The 24,801-nt window shown below is 43.0% G+C and overlaps 1 protein-coding gene across 2 annotated transcripts in view; it reads left to right on the top strand.

Annotated features, from left to right (window-relative positions):
• Nucleotides 1-232: 232 nt before the first annotated feature.
• Nucleotides 233-24,801, top strand: part of RIPOR2 (RHO family interacting cell polarization regulator 2) — a 180,873-nt gene continuing 156,304 nt past the window's right edge. For both annotated transcript variants that reach the window (XM_026660576.2, XM_026660581.2), the window contains exon 1: nucleotides 233-371. In XM_026660576.2, coding sequence (XP_026516361.1) covers nucleotides 296-371 — 76 coding nt within the window. In that variant the 5' untranslated portion in view covers nucleotides 233-295. The remainder of the gene's footprint in view (nucleotides 372-24,801) is intronic.

The raw sequence follows: 24,801 nt of genomic DNA, 5'->3' as shown, positions 1-24,801 counted from the left end.
CGCTGCTGCAGTACAGCTGGCAGTGGAGGCAGGAGCCAAGCTGGCAGGACACTGGGCAGGGAGCCCCCTCCCCCGCTGCCTGCCCGGGATGAAATTACGCGCCCAACAGCTTCATGCATAAAACATGAGCAGTCCGCGGGGCGCTGCCGGCCAGGGCTGAGAGCCGCACGCCGGGCAGGCAGGTGGCTCCCGGGCACAGCCGCCTTGGCGGGTCACGGGCTCCGGACGGGGATTTACCTCGCCCTTTTTCCGGGGCAGCCGCGGCCGCCCCCAGGAGCGCCCCGCGCAGCTGGCCATGGAGCTGCCGCCGCGCCTGCACTGGGTGAGGACCAGGCTGTGGAGGCACCGGGCTCGGCGCCGGCAGGTCTCCAGTAAGTGCTGCCGGGGGGGTGGGCGTGCGGGCGGCTCGCCTTCTTCCCTCCCCCCCCCCTCCGCCGGAGTGATGCTGAGCACGGGGGCAGCCCTAAAACTTCCCGGCCCTGGGCTGGCCCGTCTGCGTGCCCCCAACCCCTTACCTCGGGCGTGGTGCAGGCGAGGGGCAGCAGCACTGCCTCCCAAAGGGGCCGGAGCATGCACCATTTCTAACCCTACAGCGGCACGGGGCAGTTCGGACACTCCCACAGCCGAACTGCTCGCTTGGGGGGCTGGAATCAGGTCAGTAGTGGACGTGGTGGGAGTGGTCAGAAACGTGGATTAGTTTATTGCACAAGGGGAGAAAGAAGTCGGGGGTGGGGGAAATCCAGAAGAATACACCCCTCAGTATGGGATCAGCTGTACTGAACGGATGGGGCCGGTTTGGGAACCTCACAGACAGCAGCCACAGCGTGGAGAACATCCTCAGCACTGCCTGCCCACTTCTTTGGTTGGTGGAACTCAAGCCTAGCACTGAGCTGACAGGGGCTTTACTGGAAAATGCCTGGGGGATTGTGTTCATCGTTCATTATTTCATGGGGGCCTTGGTGGAGGTAGATCACTTCCCTGCCATGATGACTATCATGTGCTGAAGTGGCAGCTGCTTTAATATATTCAAAACTGCTTCTGTCTGAGATGGTCTTAGCCTAAGTGACAGGTCATACTAGTTTATCCCAAGCTTCAAAGACTCCCTTTTAACTGGCTCACAAGAGGGAACAGTGGCCTTATGGTTCTATTGAATCTCTGCAACAATGTGTATACATACAGAAAACTGAGTAAGCAGAGTGGGGATTTCTTTAGTAAGTGTCTGACCACTTGTTGACAGACAACAGAGATGTACAAGGGAACAAAGAAGGGATGACAAACGATCTCTGTTCATCTTAAGGTTATGGGCCTAGTATGGCAAAAGAGAACTTAACTGAAAATGCCTAGTAGGACACACTACAAAATGTTAAAATACACTACAATAAAAACAAGCTATGTGCCAAACAGGGCCGGCTTTAGGCCAATTCCACCAATTCCCCCGAATCGGGCCCCGCGCCTAAGAGGGCCCCGCACCCAGTGGCAGGGACGCCCAGAGTGGGGGGCAAGTGCCAGAGAATCCCTTCCCTGGCTAGAGCCACCTTTTTAATTTTTACTCACCCGGCGGCGCTCCAGGTCTTTGGCGGCGGGTCCTTCACTCGGTCCGGGTCTTTGGCGGCAGGTCCTTCAGTACCGCCGAAGACCCGGAGCTAGCGAAGGACCCGCCGCCAAAGACTAGGAGCGTGGCCCGGTGAGTACAAGCCCCACGTGTTTTTTTTTATGTGGTTTTTTTTTAGTCATCCCTGCCGGGGCCCCGTCAAAACTGTTCGAATCGGGCCCCTCACTTCCTAAAGCCGGCCCTGGTGCCAAATATGGGGCCTAGAAATCAATGTCATTTGAATATCCTAGTTTATTATAATTATCCTGAAATGTCAGAGATACCAGGATCCATCCTGCCCCATGAATACCAAACTCTCACAGTTATCCTCTTGAACATTATATTGTCACAGAAGCCAAATCAGAGTTTAAAATAAGAACCTTTCAAATTCAAAGCATTATTTCTAGACTTCAGAAACACTAATTTCAGCAGAAGTGTTCTACATTCCTACACTCTTTATTTACTGAGTTAATCATTGGTTCTGATCAGTCACCTGTTGTATATTTGCTTTTGTGCAAGTACTTATGTAGTGCAAATATTTATGCATTCCATGGCATTATGGTCAATTCCTATTTTCTAGTCAGAAGAAAAAACAATCCTGTTTCACCTTTATTTAGGATTATATTAATCTTTTCCAATTTAAATTCCCTATTATTTACAATGAAAGAATTGACAAATAGTTTGGGAATTATTTGGAAACGTCTTAACACAGGCTGCCCCATTCATACTCCTCATTCTGATTAATAATTATCCACTTGCCCTAATTCAGTTGGCTCTTGAGCTAGTGGTAATAGTGCCAAATGCATCTAACACCAGTTTATACAAACTGAAAGAATGGGAAATCGGAGAAGGGGAGATATGCTGAATAATTAAGAGGTTTCTTTGGTTGGGAAAAGTGCTCTAGCTTTGGGAAACATTGTAGCACAGAAGAAAGAGGGGGGTTTAAAATGAAAATGGAAATGGAAATAAAAATTTTAAGAGAAGAAAGGATGGGAAGCTTGGGTGGGTGATTTAGGAGAGAGGTACTAGGCTCTGGAATATTTTATTATTAGGTTACTAGTTTGAATCCAGACTGAGACCATAGTAACCAAAAGGGGTTCCTTTCTGTGGCTTGAGTGTCCGGTACTGAGAGGCCAAACCTAAGGATCTGGCCCTAAGACTGAATTACTCCCTTCGTGCCTCGATGTGGCTCTTAGTGATCAGGATTGAGGCACTGTGGAAAAATTTACATTCTTGCTAGATACATTGTACCTGTTCTGTTTATAAATATCCATTTTATAAACAACACACACACAGTATGCAGCAAGGAAACTATCACTGTTTGGTTTCTGATGTCACTAGAATCCCAGCCTTCCACAGTGGCCTCTCTTTAAAAATGTAGTCATCCAGGAAGACAGACTGAGGATTTTGCTGTGTCCTATCAGGACCCAATTATTGTGATCACCATTTTGTATGTGGTCCTCTAAGGAGAACTTCCCAGAGGCACAGTTTAAGCTTTCTGTTATAAAAATGCTTCTTTGTGTGAAAGAGCATTTTCACACTGTAGGAAAGCTTTTGCATTGAAATTGTAGCTTTGAGGGTCAGACTAAGGGAATTTAATAAAGCAAATAGGATGGATTCTCTGTGACTTTTAAAATCTCAAAGTCTTCTGTTTAATTTTTGCCTCTTAACACAGGCAAATGTACGTCGTTTTGCTTGAGTTTGTGAAATCAGAAAGTAAATGTTACTTTATTACACTGGTGTTAGAAAAAAAAAATCCTGTTTGTATCAAATCAGGGAAACTGAGTTAAAATGCTGCTAGCAGCAACCAGTCTGATGAAGCTAGATTTAGTATTTTTTAGACAAGCCTGCAAAACAATTTTTTGCCGCTCCTCCCCAAAATGTGATTGAATCCTGACCATTAAAATCAGGTAACTGCACAGGGCTGGGGAAGTAGTTTATATATAAAGGGTCAGGTGTAGCACAGAGGGAGTATTTTTCTCCCATTACTCTCCCTGATGCAGAATGGGAAATCACATCCTTTTGCTGGTTGATACAGATGCCAACATTTTATAACAGTTTTGCAATGGTCAGGGATTGAGAGAATGCTATGTCCTCAGCCTTCGAAGGGTTTGAGGGTATTCTGGTGAATTATATCTGTGACGGGTTGGATCACAGAAACCCCCTTGGGAGCTGCCACCCGATGTGCAAAGACTACCCCTGCTTCTGTTTTCCCTGCCAGCTCAGAACTCCAGCACCCCGTCTTGCTGAATTAGACACTCCAGTCCACTTCAACACAGACCCAGGGTCTGAATCACTTGTCCCAATGCTGCAAGTTTACCCAAAAACAGCTCACAGGAGTGTGCTTGTCTTTAGCACTCAGATGCCCAACTCCCAATGGGGTCTAAACCCAGATAAATCTGTTTTACCCTGCATAAAGCTTATGCAGGGCAAACTCATAAGTTGTTCGCCCTCTATAACACAGATAGAGAGATATGCACAGCTGTTTGCTCCCCCAGGTATTAATACATACTCTGAGTAAATTACTAAATAAAAAGTGATTTTATTAAATACAGACAGTAGGATTTAAGTGGTTCCAAGTAGTAACAGACAGAACAAAGTAAGTCACAAGCAAAATAAAATAAAATGCGCAAATCTATGCCTAATCAAACTAAATACAGATAATCTCACCCTCAGAGATGCTTCAGTAAGTTTTTCTCAGACTGGACACCTTCCAGGCCTGGGCACAATTCTTTCCCCTGGTACAGCTCTTGTTCCAGCTTAGGTGTTAGCTAGGGGCTTCTCCATGATGGCTCCTCTCTCTCTCTGTTCTCTTCCACCCCTTTATATATCTTTTGCATAAGGCGGGAACTCTTTGTCCCTCTGGGTTTTCACCCCCCCTCACTGGAAAAGCACCAGGTTAAAGATGGATTTTAGTTCAGGTGACATGATCACATGTCACTGCAAGACTTCATTACTCACTTGCCAGCACACACACATACAGGAAGACTCACAGGTAAACACAGTCATCTGCAGACAATGGTCCTTGTTAATGGGAGTCATCAAGATTCCAAACCATCATTAATGGCCCACACTTTACATAATTACAATAGGCCCTCAGAGTTATGTTTTATATTTCTAGTTTTAGATACAAGAGTGGTACATTTCTACAAATAGGATGATCACACTTAGTAGATTATGAGCTTTGTAATGATACCTTACAAGAGACCTTTTGCATGAAGCATATCCCAATTACCTTACATTCACTTATATTTTTATAAAACCATATAGACTGCACAACGTCACAATATCGTATTACAAAATCAACTATTAAATTGTCATCCCTCAGTGAAGTAGGTAAGTAGTATTATCTCTATCTCACAGATGAGGGAAATTAAAGCAGAAATGTTAAGTGACTTATCTAAGGCCATAGAAGCAGTCAATATCAGAGCTGGGATTGGAATACACGGGGCCCTAGTCTGAGCCCTGTGTTTAGTCCATTAGACCAGGCTGCCTTTCATGCTATCAAGCTGCCTCTCATTGTTGCAAGAGATCAGACTGGCTGCTCAGCGGAGGAGCATAGAGTGTAGAGCAGTGTTTCTCAAACTGGGGCCACTGCTTGTGTAGGGAAAGCCCCTGGTGGGCCGGGCCGGTTTGTTTACCTGCCCCGTCCGCAGGTTCATCCGATCGCGGCTCCCACTGGCCGCGGTTCGCTGGTCCAGGCCAATGGAAGCTGCTGGAAGCGGCAGCCAGTACGTGCCTTGGCCCGCGCTGCTTCCAGCAGCCCCCATTGGCCTGGAGCGGCGAACCGTGACCATGGGAGCCGCAATCGGCCAGACCTGCAGACAGGGCAGGTAAACAAACCAGCCCGGCCTGCCAGGGGCTTTCCCTACACAAGCGGCAGCCCCAGTTTGAGAAACACTGGTGTAGAGCTGTGTAGGCTCTATGCTTCTGTCAGAGATGGGGAACAGCGAGGAGGGCCATGCTGGTTTATGGGATTTTTTAAAAAGGTGCAAAAATTATGGGATATAGAGGACATTATGGGACTGAGACAGTTGCATGCTGGGAAATTGACTCCTTGCTCCCAGTCAGTCTTGCATGAGTTGTTTTGGCCCCACCATGCATTGTCCAAACTTCCCAAAAAACAGTGCTCTGGACAGTGGTGGGTTGCATACTGGGATACCTACCCCTGGGACACTGCACTCTGCATTGATACAAGCACTCCACTGCTGACCCAAGGTCGCACGTACACAAACAATATACTAACTGCAGCGGCTTTATGCCGACGTAACTTGCGTCAACCAAAGTTCCTAGTGTAGACATGTCCTAAGTGTGCAGTAAAGGTTCAAAATAGATTGTATTTCCCACTATTCACTACTATTGTCTTCCCCTTAATTGTTAGTGGTAATATGGTAGGCTTTTAAATGTATTTGCTTTTTTTTTGGGTAGAGTTTATGAAATATTAGATACAAGGTCTGTCTTTTGTCTGTTACATAAAGGGAATGTTCTTTGAAAAAAAATATAACATGCAGACAGTTTCATGAAGTTCTGATTTTGTGTGGGCAGTGTTTCAACTTCAAGGGGTCTATTCAGAATTTATTTAAATTCATACATTTTCAGGGATGTCAAAGGCATAAATCTGTGTCTTTTCAGGACCTTTAGTGTGTAGAGAAAAATATCTAACTATGACTAATGTTCTACCATTGTCATTCAAAACCTGTTTTCACTGAGCATTTGTTATAGATGTACTCATATTATGCTAACGCTTAGTTGTTAAGTAAATGTAAAACTATAATGGATTTGCATGCTTATTTTGCATACAAATTAGAGTAACAAGAATTTCATATTGCAAAGACCTCAGGAGGTTTGTGTGTATGTTTTAAATATCACCTCCAATAAAGGTGCTCAGCTGTTATTAGAACTGTGTCAAAGGAGTTGGAAACGCTTTCTTTTTACACATTAAAATCAGGGAATTTGAAAGCAGCCTGGTGTGCTTGCAACAAGCCCTCTGAGAGTACAGTTGGTGATGAACAAGCATTATATGTATTTTTATAATATGTAGTAACTTACAGACGATGAAATGTAAAATTACCAAGGAAATATGTAAGTTAGCAACAACGTGAGCAAGAAAGCAAAAAAAAAAAAAAAAAAAAAAAAAAAAAATCTTCAAAACAGCTTAAAAAAACCCTCAACACCACAAGTACATTTATGTGTTTTGTTTTTCTCCATCTTTTACTGGGTTATGATGTGCCCCATAATTATAGCCTTCACATATTAAAAACGCTGTTTCCCCCTTTTAAAAACAACAGAACTTCAATAATTCTCACTGGAGTTATCTGCAAACATGATAATTCTCACAAAGCTACAGCGATCTCACCCTACTTCTCAGGAAAGATTTAATAGCAGACTGCTGTAGCGAGACTTCATATTATAAAGGCTTGGCCTAGACTAGAAAATTAGGTTGGTTTAACTATGTCGATCAGGGGTGTTAAAAATCCATACCCCTGAACGATGGTGTTAAGCTAACCTAAGTCCCTGTATAGACAGCGCTAAGTTGGAAAAATTCTTCCACCATCGACCTAGCAACTGCCTCTTGGGAAGGTGAGTTACCAATGCTGATGGGAGAACCTCTCCTGTTTTTACAGATAGTGTCCACACTGAAGCACTACATTGGCACAGCCGTGCTGCTGTACTGTTTTAAGCGTAGACAAGCCTTAAGACATCACTATTTTTGTTAACTATGCTACAGAACCTGTTACGAATGTACTATGTCATAACCACTTGAAACTAGACTATAATTGTCAAAATAAATTAATAGCCACAAAGATGTGAATTAACAAGGGTTTCCTATATGCATAAAGCAATGCCTGTAAAGAATCAGAGGCAGTGTAAGAAAGTCTCTGCATTGTCATGAGCCATTGTTTCCATTTATGTGCATTAGACGATGTTGTGTTCACAACAGATGACTGCACTACTCAGTTGGAAATGAGAGGCTGAGAATCAGTGATCACTTGGTTTTCTGAACATGTCACAATTGCATAAACACCTGTGCTAAATAGCTTTGTGGTAAACCCCTACATAAAATCCTATAGGGTGAAATTTACATCTGGGCAGAGGGTCAGCACAAGGGCTATGCATCCCTTAAGTCCCCATTTAAGCCCTAGTGTGAGGTAATATATAGGCCTTGTGCTGGCCTCCTGCACAGGGTGGTTTTTCACCCCGAATTAATTATAGCTGACGTGGAGACTTTCACAGAAAGTGTTCTCCCAGATCAAGGGTGTGTCATTGGTGTCAAGGTGTGAACACAACACAGTGTGCCCAGCTTGTTCCACTTTCTTCCTCTGATGTGTGGGAGTGACGTGCTGTTTGTGTGTGTGTGCATGCACATATGTACATACATACGTACCAGTACCTTCTACTGAACAAAATATATATCAGACTTGCCCTTATCAGTTTGTGGTTATCATGTCATGTAGTGGGTAGCATGAAAAAGGAGTGACATCTAGAGTTCAGTCCATGGAAACATAGTAAAGTCATTTGGGTGTAATTTGGGAAGAAGGTTTCAAAAGAAGGTGGTCAATTAGAGGCAGTCAAAAGCACAATAATGAGTTAGTTGGCCAAAAGCTATTTCTTTGGAAATATGGAAACTGCACTCCTCAATGTAATAGTTGTAGACCTGTGCCAAATATGTGTTTGGGGTGGTTACTGGATCTGTGAAGATAGATGTGGTGATCTATGGCTTTCTTGTCCACAGGGTTCCATAGCTGAAGCGGATTGTGTTATCTGAGAAGTTGATGCTAGTGTGGGAGTGTTCCAGAGAGAGTTGGATGGATGGAGGTTGCTGAAGTTGTGGTGAAAATCTATGAGGGAGTTTAGGTAGCCTGTCCAGAGGATGAAAAATATCATGGATGTATCCACAAAGGACCATCTTCCTCCAGAAACTCTGGAATACTAACCACCTCTCATGCTTGCCACCAAGCAAGGTCACCTCCTTATACACCAACATACATAGCATTGCTGCCTGCCTCAAAATACCTACAAGACAATGAACAACTCTCAGATATCCACCCCAAACACACTGCCAGACTTGCCCATTTCATCCTCACCCATAATTATTTTACCTTCAACAACAAAAACTTAATCCAAACCACAGGAACAGCCGTAGGTACTAGGATGGGGCCCCACTATGCCAGCCTCTTCATGGGCCATCTTTAGGAAAAAATTGTGGACAAATACACCACAAAACTAGTGACATACCTGAGATATTTCCATGATATTTTCATTCTGTGGGCAGACCGCTTTATCTTCCTCATAAGTTTCTGTGATGGGTTGGATCACAGAAACCCCCTTGGGAGCTGCCACACTATTACAGGAGGTTCGTGGAGGGGTTCAGTGACGTTGTATCCCCAATCACAGACTTATGTAAAAAGCATCAACCTAATAAGGTCATTTGGTCAGAGGCATGCCAAAAAGGCTTCAACAAGGTAAAAGCACTCCTGTCTGCAGAGCCTGTGCTGGCCAGCCCTGACTTTGAAAAGCCTTTTGAATTGTGTACTGATGCATCAGACACAGGGTTCGGTGCTGTGCTGATGCAGACAGGGGAAGACAGTAAGAAGCATCCCATTGCCTTCCTGAGCAAAAAACTGTCCCCGGCCGAACAGAATTACTCTGTCATAGAGAAGGAATGCTATGCCATTGTGTGGGCCGTCAAACAATTAAGACCTTACCTTTTTAATAGGAGGTTCAGAATTCTAACTGACCATTCACCTTTAGTATGGCTTCACCGAACTAAGGGCACAAACTCCAAACTGCTACGCTGGATCCTGGTCCTACAGGAGTTTGACATGGAGATTACTCATATTAAAGGAAAGGAGAACTGGGTAGCAGATGCCCTGTCCAGAAAAGAGGAACTTTAGGTATACTGCCTCCGCCATGGACAGTGTCCAACTCTCTGGCAGTAAGTTCAGGGGGAGGGTGTGACAGTGTACCCCATAAGGCTTTATGGGGGGGTGCTTATAAATGTACGTATGATATAACTGGAATATGTTTTGTGCTGCCTGTGCCATGTAACATATCTCCGTAAAGGTTATGGTATACTATATCTATTCATCCTATTTGTATCTATCTATCTATCTATCTATATATATATCATTTTCTACTTGAGGTTAAGAATATGGGCTGAATGCTTGCTTGGTTTCTAAGTAAGCTTTGGGAGGCATTTGGTCAGCTTCTTTAGAAAGGAATTCGCCAGGTTAAGTACCTGATCAGGAAACACTTGGGGAACAATGCATCTTGGAATGCTCTAATCCACATAAGAAGTATTCCTGGAGACATGCAAGATACCATGTGGACAACGGCTTTGGCCTGTAAAGACTGAGTCATGCAGGGACATGTGACTTGCCCAGGTGACTCCAGAACTCCATCTTGGAGCTGGACTTTGCATAGGAGGGGGGTCTCCAACCACAAGAGAGAGTCTATTTAAACCCGTGGGGGACCCCTCCATTTTGTCTTGAGCTGGCTAAGGAAGGAGCCTCTCCACCCCCCCAGGATACTTGAAGGGAACTGGAACAAAGGACAGTAACTACAGGGGGTGTGAGTGATTGCTGGACCCAGGCTAAAAGGAGATTAGCCTGTAAAAGGGAGCATTCTGGAACTGGTGAGGAACTTATCTGTATTTAATTTGATTAGACATAGATTTGTGCATTTTATTTTATTTTACTTGGCAACTTACTTTGTTCTGTCTGTTGCTACTTGGAACCACTTAAATCCTATTTTCCGTATTTAATAAAATCACTTTTTTACTTAGTAATTTACTCAGAGTATGTATTAATACCTGGGGGAGCAAACAACTGTGCATATCTCTCTATCAGTGTTATAGAGGACGAACAAGTTATGAGTTTGCCCTGCATTAGCTTTATGCAGGGTAAAACGGATTTATTTGGGTTTAGACCCCATTGGGAGTTGGGCATCTGAGTGCTAAGGACAAGCACACTTTTGTGAGCTGTTTTCAGGTCAACTTGCAGCTTTGGGACAAGTGATCCAGACCTTGGGTCTGTGTTGGAGCAGATGGGAGTGTCTGGCTCAGCAAGACAGGGTGCTGGAGTCCTGAGCTGGCAGGGAAAACAGAAGCAGGGGTAGTCTTTTTGCACATTAGGTCGCAGCTCCCAAGGGGGTTTCTGTGAGCCAACCCGTCAGTTTCCACCACCACTTCAACAATAGCCACGCATCTATTAAACTCTCTCGGGAACACTTCCACACTAGCATCCACTTCTTGGACACCACAATCAGCTTCAACAATGGAACCCTGCAGACTGCTATATACAAGAAAGCTACAGATCACCACACCTACCTTCACAGATCCAGTAACCACCCCAAACACAACAAGAAATCCATTATCTACAGCCAGGCACTCAGATACCACAGAATATGCTCCGTGGAAAGTCCAGGCTATATACCTTTACACACTTAAAATCACCTTCACCAGACCAGGATACTCCATCAGAGAAGTCGATCGCATCATGGAATGGGCCACCCAAATACCTCAAGGGAACCTGTTTCAATACAAAAATAAAACCCACTCTTACCACACACCCCTAGTTGTCACCTACCAGCCCCCACTGGAACCAATACTGGATATCATAAAACAACTACACCCCATACTGGCTGGGGACCCTATCTTGAAAGAAATATTTCCTGAACCTTCTCTTCTGGCCTTCAGACAACCCCCTAGCCTCTCCAAGCTCATCATTGGAAGCAAGCTCTCCGTAGACCAGTACACATGAAAGTGACGCCAGACCCTGCCAGAACAACAGATGTAAAACCTATAGACCTATCTCCACTGCTACAATGATCAACACCCCCCATAACACATCTTGCACTTACAAGATCCATGGGTCCTACGCATGCCTATCAGAACAGGTGGAGTATCTCATCCAGTGCACTAAATGCCTCAGCAACTATGTGGGTGAAACCAGACAATCACTAGTCTTTCGAATGAACTCACACAGGAAAATGTGGGTGAACTTTTCACAAAACTATCACTATATCTGACCTCTCAGTTCTCATTCACAAAGAAAATCTGCACAATACCTTCAAAAATTAGCCTGGGAGCTTAAATTCATAACTTTGCTAGACACTAAAAATCATGGACTGAATAAACACACTGGATTTATGGTTTACTGCAACAATCTATAACCTACTAACAATGCCTCTCTCAGCTGCCTTTCCCACCGCCCTTTCCCCCCCTCCCTTCCCTTTCCCCGCTATGACTGGAAGGGTGTTAATGGGCCCCTTCTCCTTGAGTGGTCCCTTGAAATATGTGCCAACTACTTATGCTAAACAATCTGTTTCACCTTGTTTTTAGTTGTGACACTCTGAATAGGTTTCCCAGACCTGAAGAAGAGCTCTGCATAAGCTCGAAAGCTTGTCTTTCTCACTAACAGAAATTGGTCCAAAGAAAGATACTATGTCACCTACCTTGTCTCTTTAATTTGTGGTGTTCCTTTTCATTTCTTGTCTGTGCATTCAAGCTTAGTTCTTCAATGTGTCACTCCTTTGAGAGCAAAAGGATTAGTGGAACATTGAAAAGACCCACCTTGTCTCAGGACCAACATGGCTTCAACAACATTGCATAACACAAATTAAGACAACCAGCCAAATTCGTTATATTGGGGTTTTAAAGACACGAGATAAGACTAAGAAGCCGTAAAGCAATAGTGCAGTGTCAGAGAGGAAGTGAACTCTAAATTGATTGTTGTTTGAAAAACTCCAGAGATGAAAGTGATAAAAATAATTACTGAACATACATTTTAAAAGCCCCAGAAGGACCATAACTAATCTAGCCTCCCTCAAGGAGACCTGCACTCAAACAATAGAGTGGAATGCATTCTTCCATTTTTATGACCAATCCCATCTTTAATTTTTTTTGCAGGTTACAACATTATGCCATTAGTATTAAGCCCACTTGATGGAACTGACGAGCATGTGGTCTTGTCATTTAAAGCTTTTATTTTAAATCACAGGATTCTGAAATTATATTCAGAAGTTATCTTCCAGAACTAGTATAGGAAGTAGGACTCACCAGAGCTGAGTCCCAGTAGCTCAGAAAGGAGACTGACACTGGTCCTGGGGAGAGGTCAGACTATAAGTGTTTCTAGTAAGCCCTATACCCAGTGATGGAATGTAGCTTTTTTTCCCTAAGAGATGCACATGCATCACTCTCCTTAACATTAATGAAAGTTACACATGACCCAGAGGGGAGAATAGCCTCCCAATAAAGTACAAGTCTTTCCATGACATAATTAACAGCAGAAAAATACATAGCTTTTTATTTAGCATTGCTCAGTTTTTGATGTGAGAAACAAACACTTCCTCATTTCCACATCAGTCATTCTCCAGAGCTCCATTCACTAGGTGCTTTGATGTTTATGATAATTGAATCTCTTTACTTTAGAAGATTTGACACCATTTACTTCAAAGCAGCAGTCAACTCTATATGCATTCAGTAGGTGCCGATTAGTATTTATAAATTGAGAGAGAATGAATAAATTTAGCTGTAAATTTTAACTATACTGATAATTTCAAGATGTTAGCTCAATAAAATAATTATCGAAAAAATTGACAAACATGTTCCATAAGTTGGCAAGACAATGTAGAATAAAAATAAAATAAGCTTGTCATCAAGTTTCAAAACATCTTGAGCAATTAGTAACTGTTAGACAAATTGCATTTGGTATTAGATATAAGAATAAAACTCACTGTATAGATGTACATTTTTAAATAATAAAATTTCAGTTAAACTAGACCTAGTTATTTAAAATGAAAAACCTACAAGATTAAAATTGAACCCAAATAATAACAGTGCCTACAAACATATTACTTTTCAGACCACAGAAGTGCATTCAGCCCAAAAAACTTGCATTATATGGAATTAAGGGCACATGTTAAGGAGTTAAAAACTGGTTACAAATAATCTTCAAATGTAGTTGATAATGGGGAGTTATCAATGAGCAGGGTCCCACAGGGACTGGTTCTTGGTCCAACGTTATTTTTATTTGTGATCTAGATGATGACATAGAATCTTGACTGGTAAAGTTTGCAGATGACAGAAGGATTGGTGGGGATAATAAATACTGTTACGGAGTGATGTGAATCAGCTATTTAAATAGTCATAATCCAACAAAATGCATTTTAATATGCCAAAAGTGAGGTAATACATCTGAGAACAAGGACCACACATTATATCTACAGGATGGGAGACCCTATCACTGCTTTTCAAAACGCAAAAGGATTTAGAGGTCATTGTAGATAATCACCTCAACATGAATTCTCAGTACAGTGCTATGGCAAAAAAAGAGATAATGTGTTGCTTGGATGTATAAAAAGGAGATATCAAGTAGGGAAGTGCCCCTGTACACAGCATTGGTAAGACTGCTACTAAAATACTGTCTTCAGTTCTGGTGTCCACACTTCAAGAAAGGAGGGGAGATACTGGAAAGAAGTCAAAGGAAGACCTCAAAATGATCCAGGGGAAAACAAGCCATATGATGTGAGGTTAAAGGAGCTCAACTATTAACGGAGATTCTCTATGTCCTAGTAAGGAAGAGAGGATGGAAGATAAAATACGGGAAGGATCTGATGAAAAACAGTCAAATGAGAGTCCCATTCATTTACATCACGTAATGGCAGACAGCTGAAAAGTAATTTTTAAGTGCTTAAATACAAATGCTAGACATCTAAACAATAAGATCGGTGAACTAGAGTGCCTTGTATTGAATGAGGATATTGATATAATAGGCATCACAGAAACTTGGTGGAATGAGGATAATCAGTAGGACACAGTAATACCAGAATACAAAATATATCAGAAGGACAGAACAGGTCGTGCTGGTGGGGGAGTGGCACTATATGCGAAAGAAAGCATAAAAGAGTCAAATGAAGTAAAAATCTTAAATGAACCAAACTGTCCGGATAGTAATTCCATGCTTGAATAATAAGACTATAGCAGTAGTGATATACTACCGGCCACCTGACCTGGATGGTGATAATGACTGTGAAATGCTCAGGGAGATTAGAGAGGCTATAAAAATAAAAAACTCAATAATGGGGATTTCAACTATCTCCATATTGACTGGGTACATGTCACCTCAGGAAGGAATGCAGAGATAAAGTTTTTTGATACCTTAAATGATTGCTTCTTGGAGCAGCTAGTCCTGGAACCCACAAAGGAAGAGGCAATTCTTAATTTAAGTGGAGCACAGGATCTGGTCCAAAAGGTGAATATAGCAGGACTGCTTGGTAATAGTGACCATAATATAATTAGACTTAACTTCCCTGTGGGGGGGTGGAGGCGGGGCAGGGGACACCACAGCAGCCCAACATGGTAGCATTTAATTTCAGAAAGGGGAACTACACAAAAAAGGGGAAGTTAGTTAAAACAGAAATTAAAAGGTACAGTACCAAAAGTGAAATCCCTGCAAGCTGCATGGAAACTTTTTAAAGACACCATAATAGAGGTTCAACTTAAATGTATACCCCAAATTAAAAAACATACTAAGAGAACAAAAAAAGTGCCACTGTGGCTAAACAACAAAGTAAAAGAAGCAGTGAGAGGCAAAAAAGGCATCCTTCAAAAAGTGGAAGTTAAATCCTATTGAGAAAAATAGAAAGGAACGTAAACTCTGGTAAGTGAAGTGTAAAAATATAATTAGGAAGGCCAAAAAGGAATATGAAGAACAGCTAGCCAAAGACTCAAAAATTAACAGCAATTTTTTAAAGTATATCAGAAGCAGAAAGCCTGCTAAACAATCAGTGGGGCCACTGGACGATCAAGATCTGAAGGAGCACTCAAGGACAGTAAGGCTATTGCGGAGAAACTAAATGAATTCTCTGCATTCTTCATGGCTGAGGATGTGAGGGAAATTCCCAAACCTGAGCCATTCTTTTTAGATAACAAATCTGAGGAACTGTCCCAGGTTGATGTGTCATTAGAGGTGGTTTTGGAACAAATTGATAAACTAAACAGTACCATCTGTTCCTGGTGACTTATTATTCACCCAAGAGTTCTGAAAGAACTCAAATATAAAATTGCAGAACTACTAACTGTGCTATGTAACCTATCACTTCAATTAACTTCTGTACCAGATGATTGGAGGATAGCTGATGTGACACCAATTTTTAAAAAGGCTCCAGAGATGATCCCGGCAATTACAGGCTGGTAAGCCTAACTTCAGTACTGGGCAAACTGGTTGAAACTATAATAAAGAACAGAATTATCAGACACACAGATGAACATGATTTGTTGGGGAAAGTCAACATGGTTTTTGTAAAGGGAAATCATGCCTCACCAATCTACTAGAATTTTTTGAGGGGGTAAACAAGCATGTGGACAAGGGTGATCCAGTGGATATAGTGTACTTTGATTTTTAGAAATCCTTTGACAAGGTCCCTCATCAAAGGCTCTCAAGCAAAATGAGCTGTCCTGGGATAAGAGGGAAGGTCCTCTCATGGATCGGTAACTGGTTAAAAGATAGGAAACAAAGGGTAGGAATAAACGGTCAGTTTTCAGAATGGAGAGAGGTAAACAGTGGTGTCCCTCAGAGATCTGTACTGGGACCAGTACTATTCAATATTTTCATATATGATCTGGAAAGGGGGTGGCAAAATTTGCAGATGATCTAAAACTACTCAAGATTGTAAAGTCCAAAGCAGACTGCAAAGAGTTACAAAGGGACCTCACTAAACTGGGCAACAAAATGGCAGATGAAATTCAGTGTTGATAAATGCAAAGTAATGCACACTGGAAAACATAATCCCAACTATGCACATAAAATGGTGGGGGCCTAAATTAGCTGTCACCACTCAAAAGCAAGATCTTGGAGTCATTGTGGATAGTTTTCTAAAAACATCCACTCAGTGTGCAGCGGCAGTCAAAAAAGCTAACCGAATGTTGGGAATCATTAAAAAAGGGATAGATAATAAGACAGAAAATATCATGTTGCCTCAATATAAAAACATGGTATGCCAACATCTTGAATACTGCGTGCAGATGTGGCCGCCCCATCTCTAAAAAGATGTATTGGAATTGGGAAAGGTACAGAAAAGGGGAACAAAAATGATTAGGGGTATGGAACAACTTCCATATGAGGAGAGATTAATAAGACTGGGACTGTTCAGCTTTGAAAAGAGACGACTAAGGGGGGATATGATAGAGGTCTATAAAATCATGACTGGTGTGGAGAAAGTAAATAAGGAAGTGTTATTTATAGGGCTGTCGATTAATCGCAGTTAACTCACGCCATTAACTCAAAAAAATTAATCGTGATTAATCGCAGTTTTAATCGCACTGTAAAACAATAGAATACTAATTGAAATTTATTAAATATTTTTGGATGTTTTTCTATATTTTCAAATATATTGATTTCAATTACAACACAGAATACAAAGTGTACAGTGCTCACTTTATATTATTTTGATTACAAATATTTGCACTGTAAAACTGCTAAACAAAAGAAATTGTATTAGGTGAATTGAAAAATACAAGTACTGTAGTGCAATCTCTTTATCATGAAAGTGCAACTTACAAATGTAGATTTTTGGGGGTGGTTGGGGTTACATAACTGCACTCAAACAAAACAGTGTAAAACTTTAGAGCCTACAAGTCCACTCAGTCCTACTTCTTGTTCAGCCAATCACTAAGACAAATTAGTTTGTTTACATTTACAGGAGATAATGCTGCTGGCTTCTTATATACGTCACCTGAAAGGGAGAACCGGCTTTCGCATGGCACTTTTGTAGCTGGCAACACAAGATGTGCTAAACATTTGTATGCCCCTTACATGCCAGATATGCTAAACATTTGTATGCCCCTTCATGCTTTGGCCACCATTCCACTTATTTTTTGTACATAATTCTACATTTGTAAGTTCAACTTTCATGAGAGAGATTGCACTATGGTACTTGTATTAAGTGAATTGAAAAATACTATTTCTTTTATTTTTACAGTGTAAATCTTTATAATAAAAAATAAACTGAGCACTGTACTCTTTGTATTCTGTGTTGTAATTGAAATCAATATATTTGAAAATGTGGAAAACATCCAAAAATATTTATATAAATACTATTCTACTATTGCTTAAGAGCGCAATTAATTCTGCAATTAATCATGATTATTTTTTTTATTGCACAATTAATCATGATTAATTTTTTAATCGCTTGACAGTCCTATTTACTCCTTTTCATAACACAGGAACTAGGTGTCACCAAATGAAATTAATAGGCAGCAGGTTTAAAACAAATAAAAGGAAGTATTTCTTCACACAATGCATAGTCAACCTGTGGAACTCTTTGACAGAGGATGTTGTGAAGGCCAAGACTATAACAGGTTTCAAAAAAGAACTGGATAGGTCCATCAATGGTTATTAGCCAGGATGGGCAGGGATGGTGTCCCTAGCCTCTGTTTACCAGAAGCTGAGAATGAGCGACCGGGAATGGATCACTTGATGATTACCTGCTCCGTTTATTCCCTCTGAAGCACCTGGCATTGGCCACTGTCAGAAGACAGGATACTGGACTAGATGGACCTTTGGCCATACTGGGTCAGACCATTCTTATGTTCAACTTATTCAGCTTATCAAACAGCAGATTGAGAGGTGACTTGATCACCATGTCTAGGTACTTACACCTGGAAAAGAAATCTGATAGTGGGGGGGAGGGTTCTTCAGTCTTGCTGACAAGGCAAAGCAAGATCCAGTGGTTGGGAATTGAAGTTGGATAAATTCAGCGTTAAATAAGCAGCAGTGAAGGTGTTTAAACATGGGAATGGCTTACCAAGAGAGATGGTGGACTCACCATCACTTTAAAATGAAATTAGATATCTTTCTAAAAGATATGTTTTGAGCCAGCGTCTGGGAGAAATACTGCAGTGTGTGTGGGGGGGGGGGGGGGGGAGTAAGGCAGGGAGTGGTTCAGGCTTGATGGTCATGGTGGTCCTATCTGGCCTTGCAATCTGTGAATCTATGATACCCCTGTTCATCCTCTTCCTTTATGGGTCTTGGGGAGAGCAGGATTGCCTACGTTGCCCTCAGCATTCTCATAACACTTGTAGCTCTTTATTATCATGCCTACAATCAGAGCTCATGCTTCAGGGCTTTAGATGGCTGTCTGCAGTGGTCAGTGAGGATTCACCCTCCCAATGCACAGTTACCAGTGGGGGCAAGAGGGTAGGGGAGGGTTAGGAGCAGGAGCCTTCCTCTGAAGCTTAGAGATGGGATACCAGTTGGGGTGGACCAGTGCTCTGATGTTGTATAGAGAATCCCCTGTTTTAGATGCTTGGCTGATGTGTCTTGCTCATGTGCTCAGGGTCTAACAAACAGATTGCCAGAATTCTCTTCCCCCACCCCACCCCAGGTGGGATTGGCAGGGACCTTGTGTTTTTTTTGCCTTCCTCTGCAGCATGGGATGCAGATCGCCTTGTGGGGTCATCTGTATGTATCTGACCTAATCAATTCCCTGCCATTGCAAGGGCCCTGAGCACTGGTGCCACCGCAGTCTCTCCTGTGCTCTGCCCGTGGCACACAGCAGTTTAGTTTCCTGTTGTTTAACTGAAGTCATGGGGCATCCAAGTTAAATTCTATGAAACTGTTATATTTGAATAAAAAAGGGCAGACTTACAGAAGGTTTTGCAGTACAGCAGCAGCACCTCTGGCAGCTGGGATTTTTTCAGTGCAAAATTGCATAGGCAAAACTGCACTGAATTAGAAAATACCTCATTTTTAAACACATAAGTTAACCACAAAAGCCCTCACGCTGACTAATTATTTTACAACATGTTCAGTAACCTAGTCTGTGTATGGTAACAGGCCTGGTGCTGCCACTGCTGATGCCCTGGAAGCATCTGCCTTAACATGTTCTACTAGTAGTGGTGCTCCACATATGTAGGAATAGGACCGAGGTGCATACTCTGGCAGTTTTTAAATGCCTATGAGGGGGAAAAAATTGATTGCAGTGTCCACAAGACAGAACTTCTGTACCGGTTCCTACATCGCTGGCAACTTGAAAGTGAATCATAGAAAAATGACACTTCTGGCACTAAATTGGGATCAGGACTCTGGGGTGGGGGGGTTGGGGAAGGAAAATAGTGCTTCTCTACTGAGCTCTGTCCACAAGACAAGCTCCATGTACTTGTGATGACAAAATGAGACTCCACTCTCAGTTGATTGTGCAGACATTGGAAGTATGATCATGCATGGTCCACTGGGTGCCTCAGACAAAGCTCCTTGGGCTTTGTTCGCTTTTGGTGGAGCTTAGTTGCCCCATTTGGGTCTGCAGGATTGGCTCTACCTTGTTAGAGTTCAGATGCTCAGCTTCTCCCCCACCCTCCTGCCCCGGGCTCTATGCTCCCTTCTGACCATTTGGCTCGATGGGTCAGATTGTGGGAGGGAAGTGATATCTCCCAAGCACCACCCACTCATGGCACCAAAATGAGATGCACTCCCTCTCCTTTAGTTCTGATTGTTAGGTAGCGTTGCCCCTGCAGCAGCCCAGAATTGGGAGGGCACAAAGATGGCTTAAACCACTTTATTCCCCCCCTCAGCCTGGACCCATTGCAGTCAATATCAAAACTCCTATGGAGTGTAATGGGAACAGGATCAGAGCCTTTCTTTTAAAAACAATAGCAGTGTTAAATTGCTCACTTCAAACTTGAAACAAGCAGAAGCCACTTTGACTTCATTGCTGCTCAAGCTGAAAAGGAAATAGAGGATGGAGTGGGAGGCTGTGGGTGGGGAAGGATGGCCAAGTAGCCTATATTTAGATGATATCTGCACATTTTTTAAAACGGGATTTAGACTTCAATGGGAGTTTGCCTGTATAACAACTTCAGTATCAGGCCATTCGCATTTACTTTTACTGTAACTCTATTGCAGCTGTTCATGTTACATTCAGTCCCCACTGTCCCCTTTGAAAAGCTTTTGTTATGCTGAGCTCATTTCTGAACCTGATGCGTACATGGTGTGTATATCGGTTGTTATGACAACACACCCTAGTCCTTAGCCTGAGCTTCTAACAGAGGGCGAATGTACTTCTAAAGAGAAGCGTCTAAAAAAAATTGTTAGGTGACTCTCACTTCCATATTCAGAGAGAAGGTTCAGAGGGTCAATGAAAACATTTATAGGTGATATAGAAGGAAATACATATTTGGCTAAAGATGGAAGTACAGCTAAAAAGAAGCTTTTATTCCTTGCTTGCAACAATTGTTTCTCAGTCTGGCATTTAATATTTTTGTCATATCAATATAATTATAACCCTCCCCCCCCAATATTCCAGACACATTAAGGAATGGAAATGTCAACACATGCAACTAAACCTTTTTATTATTTATTCATAGAATAAAAGGAATTTAATGTTAGGTAATTGGTGGTGGCGTTCCCATTCCTGATTTGATTAGGACAAAGTGCTGTACAAAAAGAAGACAAGGTTCCTAGCAAGATTAATGAATTATTGTAATTCTAGTCTACTCTTTCTAATAGAGTCCTTACCCCCACAGTGTTTTTAATAGGTCTTGCGGTGTAAAAAGGATACAGTACACTATGCATTACTACTTTGTGGTAGTAAAGCCCACTAACTCCCTACTTGGTTCAAATTCTGGAGTCCTCTTTCAAAGCATACTAAATTTGATGCAGGCTGAGTATGTGCTGACTAGTGTTTGTGTGGACACAATGTTGCTGTGCCCTACTTTAGTAGTTCAACTACCATCCCACACTGCTTTGTGGGAATATGTGACCAATCTGTCTGTCCCCTGTATACTTTCCACTGCTCTGGGTAGGGCTGGCTCTAGGCACCAGCACCCCAAGCATGTGCTTGGGGCGGTCTTTTTTAAGGGGCGGCATTCCGGCCCTTTGCGGGCAGCTCTTTTCAAGGGGCAGTACTCCGGCTTTTTTTTTGCTCTTCGGCGGCAGCACTCCGTTTCCCCCCCCCCTTTTTTTTTGGCTTGGGGCGGCAAAAAACCTGGAGCCAGCCCTGGCTCTGGGGTCAAGTTGACCAGATGTTCCCTCCCCCATTTAAGAACTGGCATAGGGCCAGGATCAGCCCATTTGCTCCTGGATTTGGATATATTAGCACTGCAGTGACATTACTGCAGCAACATTCCACCATGCCTTGCACAGGCACTTGGAGCTGATGCAGGCAGCTCCTGCAATAAGAAAAACGTATTGAGAAGATCTCAAAACATGTGGCCAAAAAGGGTCACAACCAGGCTGCCTACCAGTGCTATATTAAAAAAAAAAAAAAAAACATACCACACAGCCAGGAAAAAATGTACAGAAAAACCAGGGATGACAGAAGAAAGTCTGGTGCTGCCCATTTGACCTGTCCATTTTATGAAGAGCTGGACAAGATTTTTTGCCAGCACGCCACTACAGAGCCCAACGCCCTTGCGGAGAGTGGACGTCTCTAAGAACTGTGCGGAAACTGGAGCCCTAAGGATAAGGGTCATTGGAGAAGGATGAGGATAGTGGAGAGATCTCTCTGACCCATCAGGATCTCTTTGGATCTCAAGCAGGGGTGCTGGAACAATTTTTATAGTGGGGGTGCTGAGAGCCATTGAAGCAAACTGTAAACCCTGTGTATAATGGAAACCACTTCAAGCCAGGGGGTGCTGCAGGAACCCCTTGTTCCAGCACCTATGCTCTTAGGAGCCTGAGGGTAGCCATGTAGGAAGCCAGCCCGATTTCTAGCCCAAGACACAGGAGAAAAATCCTATTGATCTTATCAAGGGGACCTTGTGATGTAAATATCTATCTTCACAACTTACTATTATTATGCTATACTGCTGTGCTAGGTTCTGTTCCGGGGGTCCCATGGCTGCTCCCATTGTGGGTGGGTATGAACTAGGAGACTTTCCAAGTCTCCACCTCCCACTGCCCTCCTTCCCCCAACATGGTCCCCTTTCGTTCTTGCCCCCCAGACATGTTTTCAAAATGGTAGCTGGATCAGCTAGGCAGTTGGCGTCTATCTTGTGCTGAAGCCCTGACCCCTAGCTATTTACAAACCTATGCCCTCTGCTCTAGCTGCAACCTATGCCTTCCCTCCACTATCATTCAAATAATGATACTATTTAGTTGTGCAAAATTCAAAAAAGTTGATTGTGGCAGTTTACAGAAAAAAAATTAGCTTGTATTCACAGTTTATAGGAGGTATACGTAGGCATGGGCAATTGCATGCCCTAAAGGTATTGAGGCTACTGGTCCCTGCTAAAGCATATATGTCTGTAATGGGATTTGTACCAGAAAATAAGTTTAGTTTCAGGATAGCATAGCTGTACAGCTCTTGATGGCTTTTTGCAGGCTTCATAGAAAAAGCTCTGGGGTGGTTAAGATTTCAGCCAATCAGTACAGAACCTGATTAATTTTTCCTCTGCACTCCCAGCATGTCTGTAGGGGATATGAAGCAGAATCAGACTAAGAAATTGCTCAGTTTTAGTCTGGACATTGTGCAACATAGCAGCACAGTCATTATCCCTAGCATAGCTCACAATTCCCTTACACTCCTGCAGCACTTCTGGTGGGGACCATCTTAGTGAATAACTTCACAGCAGAGCTCGCTGGTGTGTCCTTTGACTTTTTGAATAAGATCATTCTCTGCCTTCTAGTCACCTACTTCAGTGTAACATCACTGAGAATCTGGACAGCCTGAAGGGGAGGTGGAGAGGACGACTATCTCACCCCAGTGACCTCATTAACTCCTCTGACCTCATACAAGTACCTCCAAAGCACCCCATGAACTGCAGACCCAAAACCAGGAATATAAACAACATTTCAGGGTAGTTCCCATGCACACATGTACCATATCTGAGGTCTCCCCAAGACTGGGATGAATCTCAGCAGATAGAATTCAGAAATAGCTTAAAAAAAAAAAAAAAACACCACCCTCTATCTTTGCTTCTGTGGAAATAGCTGTAATCTGTACAATAACTGCCTGTTTTCCCCCTCTACTGTTCTGCTTGCCACATGCTGAGGACAGGGGATGGATTACTTGATAATTGCCTGTTCTGTTCATTCACTCTAAAGCACCTGGAATTGGCCACTGATGGGATAATGAGCTAGATGGACCATTGGTCTGACCAAATATGGCCATTCTTATGTTCTACTGCCTAGCCATAGCATCTGCAGTGGCAAGACTCCCAAGGACAGGGCCTTTACCAATGGCTGAGTGGCTGGCCAACCTGAGGGGGAAGAAATGGAGGTCTAAGGATGAGATGTTTGGAGGCTTTCTTACAGACTTGTGTGTAAATTTATAATAAAAAAAAGTGTTTGGTGCAGGGGGTGGGGTGGAGGAGACTATAGAGAGCTGGAGGTACTTCTGATGTCAGAGAGTGAGAGACAGTCACCTATCCAAAGACAGAACTGAAATTGCCTTGGACAGCATTGCCATGACTTGAGACACTGAAGAAGGACAGGGACATGCAGAAGTAGCACCTGGAGGCAATGCACAGGCAGAATGCTCTGCTGTAGTGCTTGCTATTAGGCCCTCAGCCAGTGAAGTCCCTCAGCCAGGACCCAGTCTCCACCCCATTAATGTCTGTAGTGATCCTAGGGGCACCTTTCATTAAGGTAAACAGGCATGAATTCTGAAAGATCCTAGCACTGTGCACTTTTCCAGACCACCCTGCGTTTATGTTGGTGAACCTGCCATAGTGGTCTACCAGGCCGTGGAGCACCATGAAGAAATACCCCTTCTGTTTATAAACTTGGTGGCCTGATGCAGGGGCAAATGATAGGCACTTGCGTCCCAGCAATTTCCCCAATACAGTTTGGAAACCCCAGGCACGTAAAGCCATCAGTAATCTGAGCATTACCAAGTTTTATAACCCAGCTCAACAATATACTCTGCATGGCAGCAGCCACTTGCATGACAACGGCCGTCTACTGACTGCTCTGAGGATTAGCTCCTCTGAGGTCCAATGCCCCCTTCTGGCACTCGTTTGCATGCTCTGCTGTGCCCCGCTCTCTCTTTGACTCAGAGTGCTCTCTTCTTCATGGCTTGGCCCTCCGGCCAAGTCCTCCCCTTCCGGGGTAGGGAAGTCTTATTAGACAACTGTCCTAGACAGTCTTCTGCTGCACTGCTGTCTATGCCACTTCCCCAGTGGCTGGTAGGGGAACTCTGGTCCACCCTCTACTCTGGGTAGAGCACAGCTCAGACTAAACTTGGGGTGACAAAGTGACCTGAAGCAGAAC

Source organism: Terrapene carolina, unplaced genomic scaffold, assembly GCF_002925995.2.
Source record: "Terrapene carolina triunguis isolate 2854851 unplaced genomic scaffold, T_m_triunguis-2.0 Scaffold58, whole genome shotgun sequence".
Classification (NCBI taxonomy): Eukaryota; Metazoa; Chordata; order Testudines; family Emydidae; genus Terrapene; species Terrapene triunguis.
Note: the sequence above shows the minus strand (reverse complement) of the source record. Positions and strands in the feature narration are given on the sequence as shown.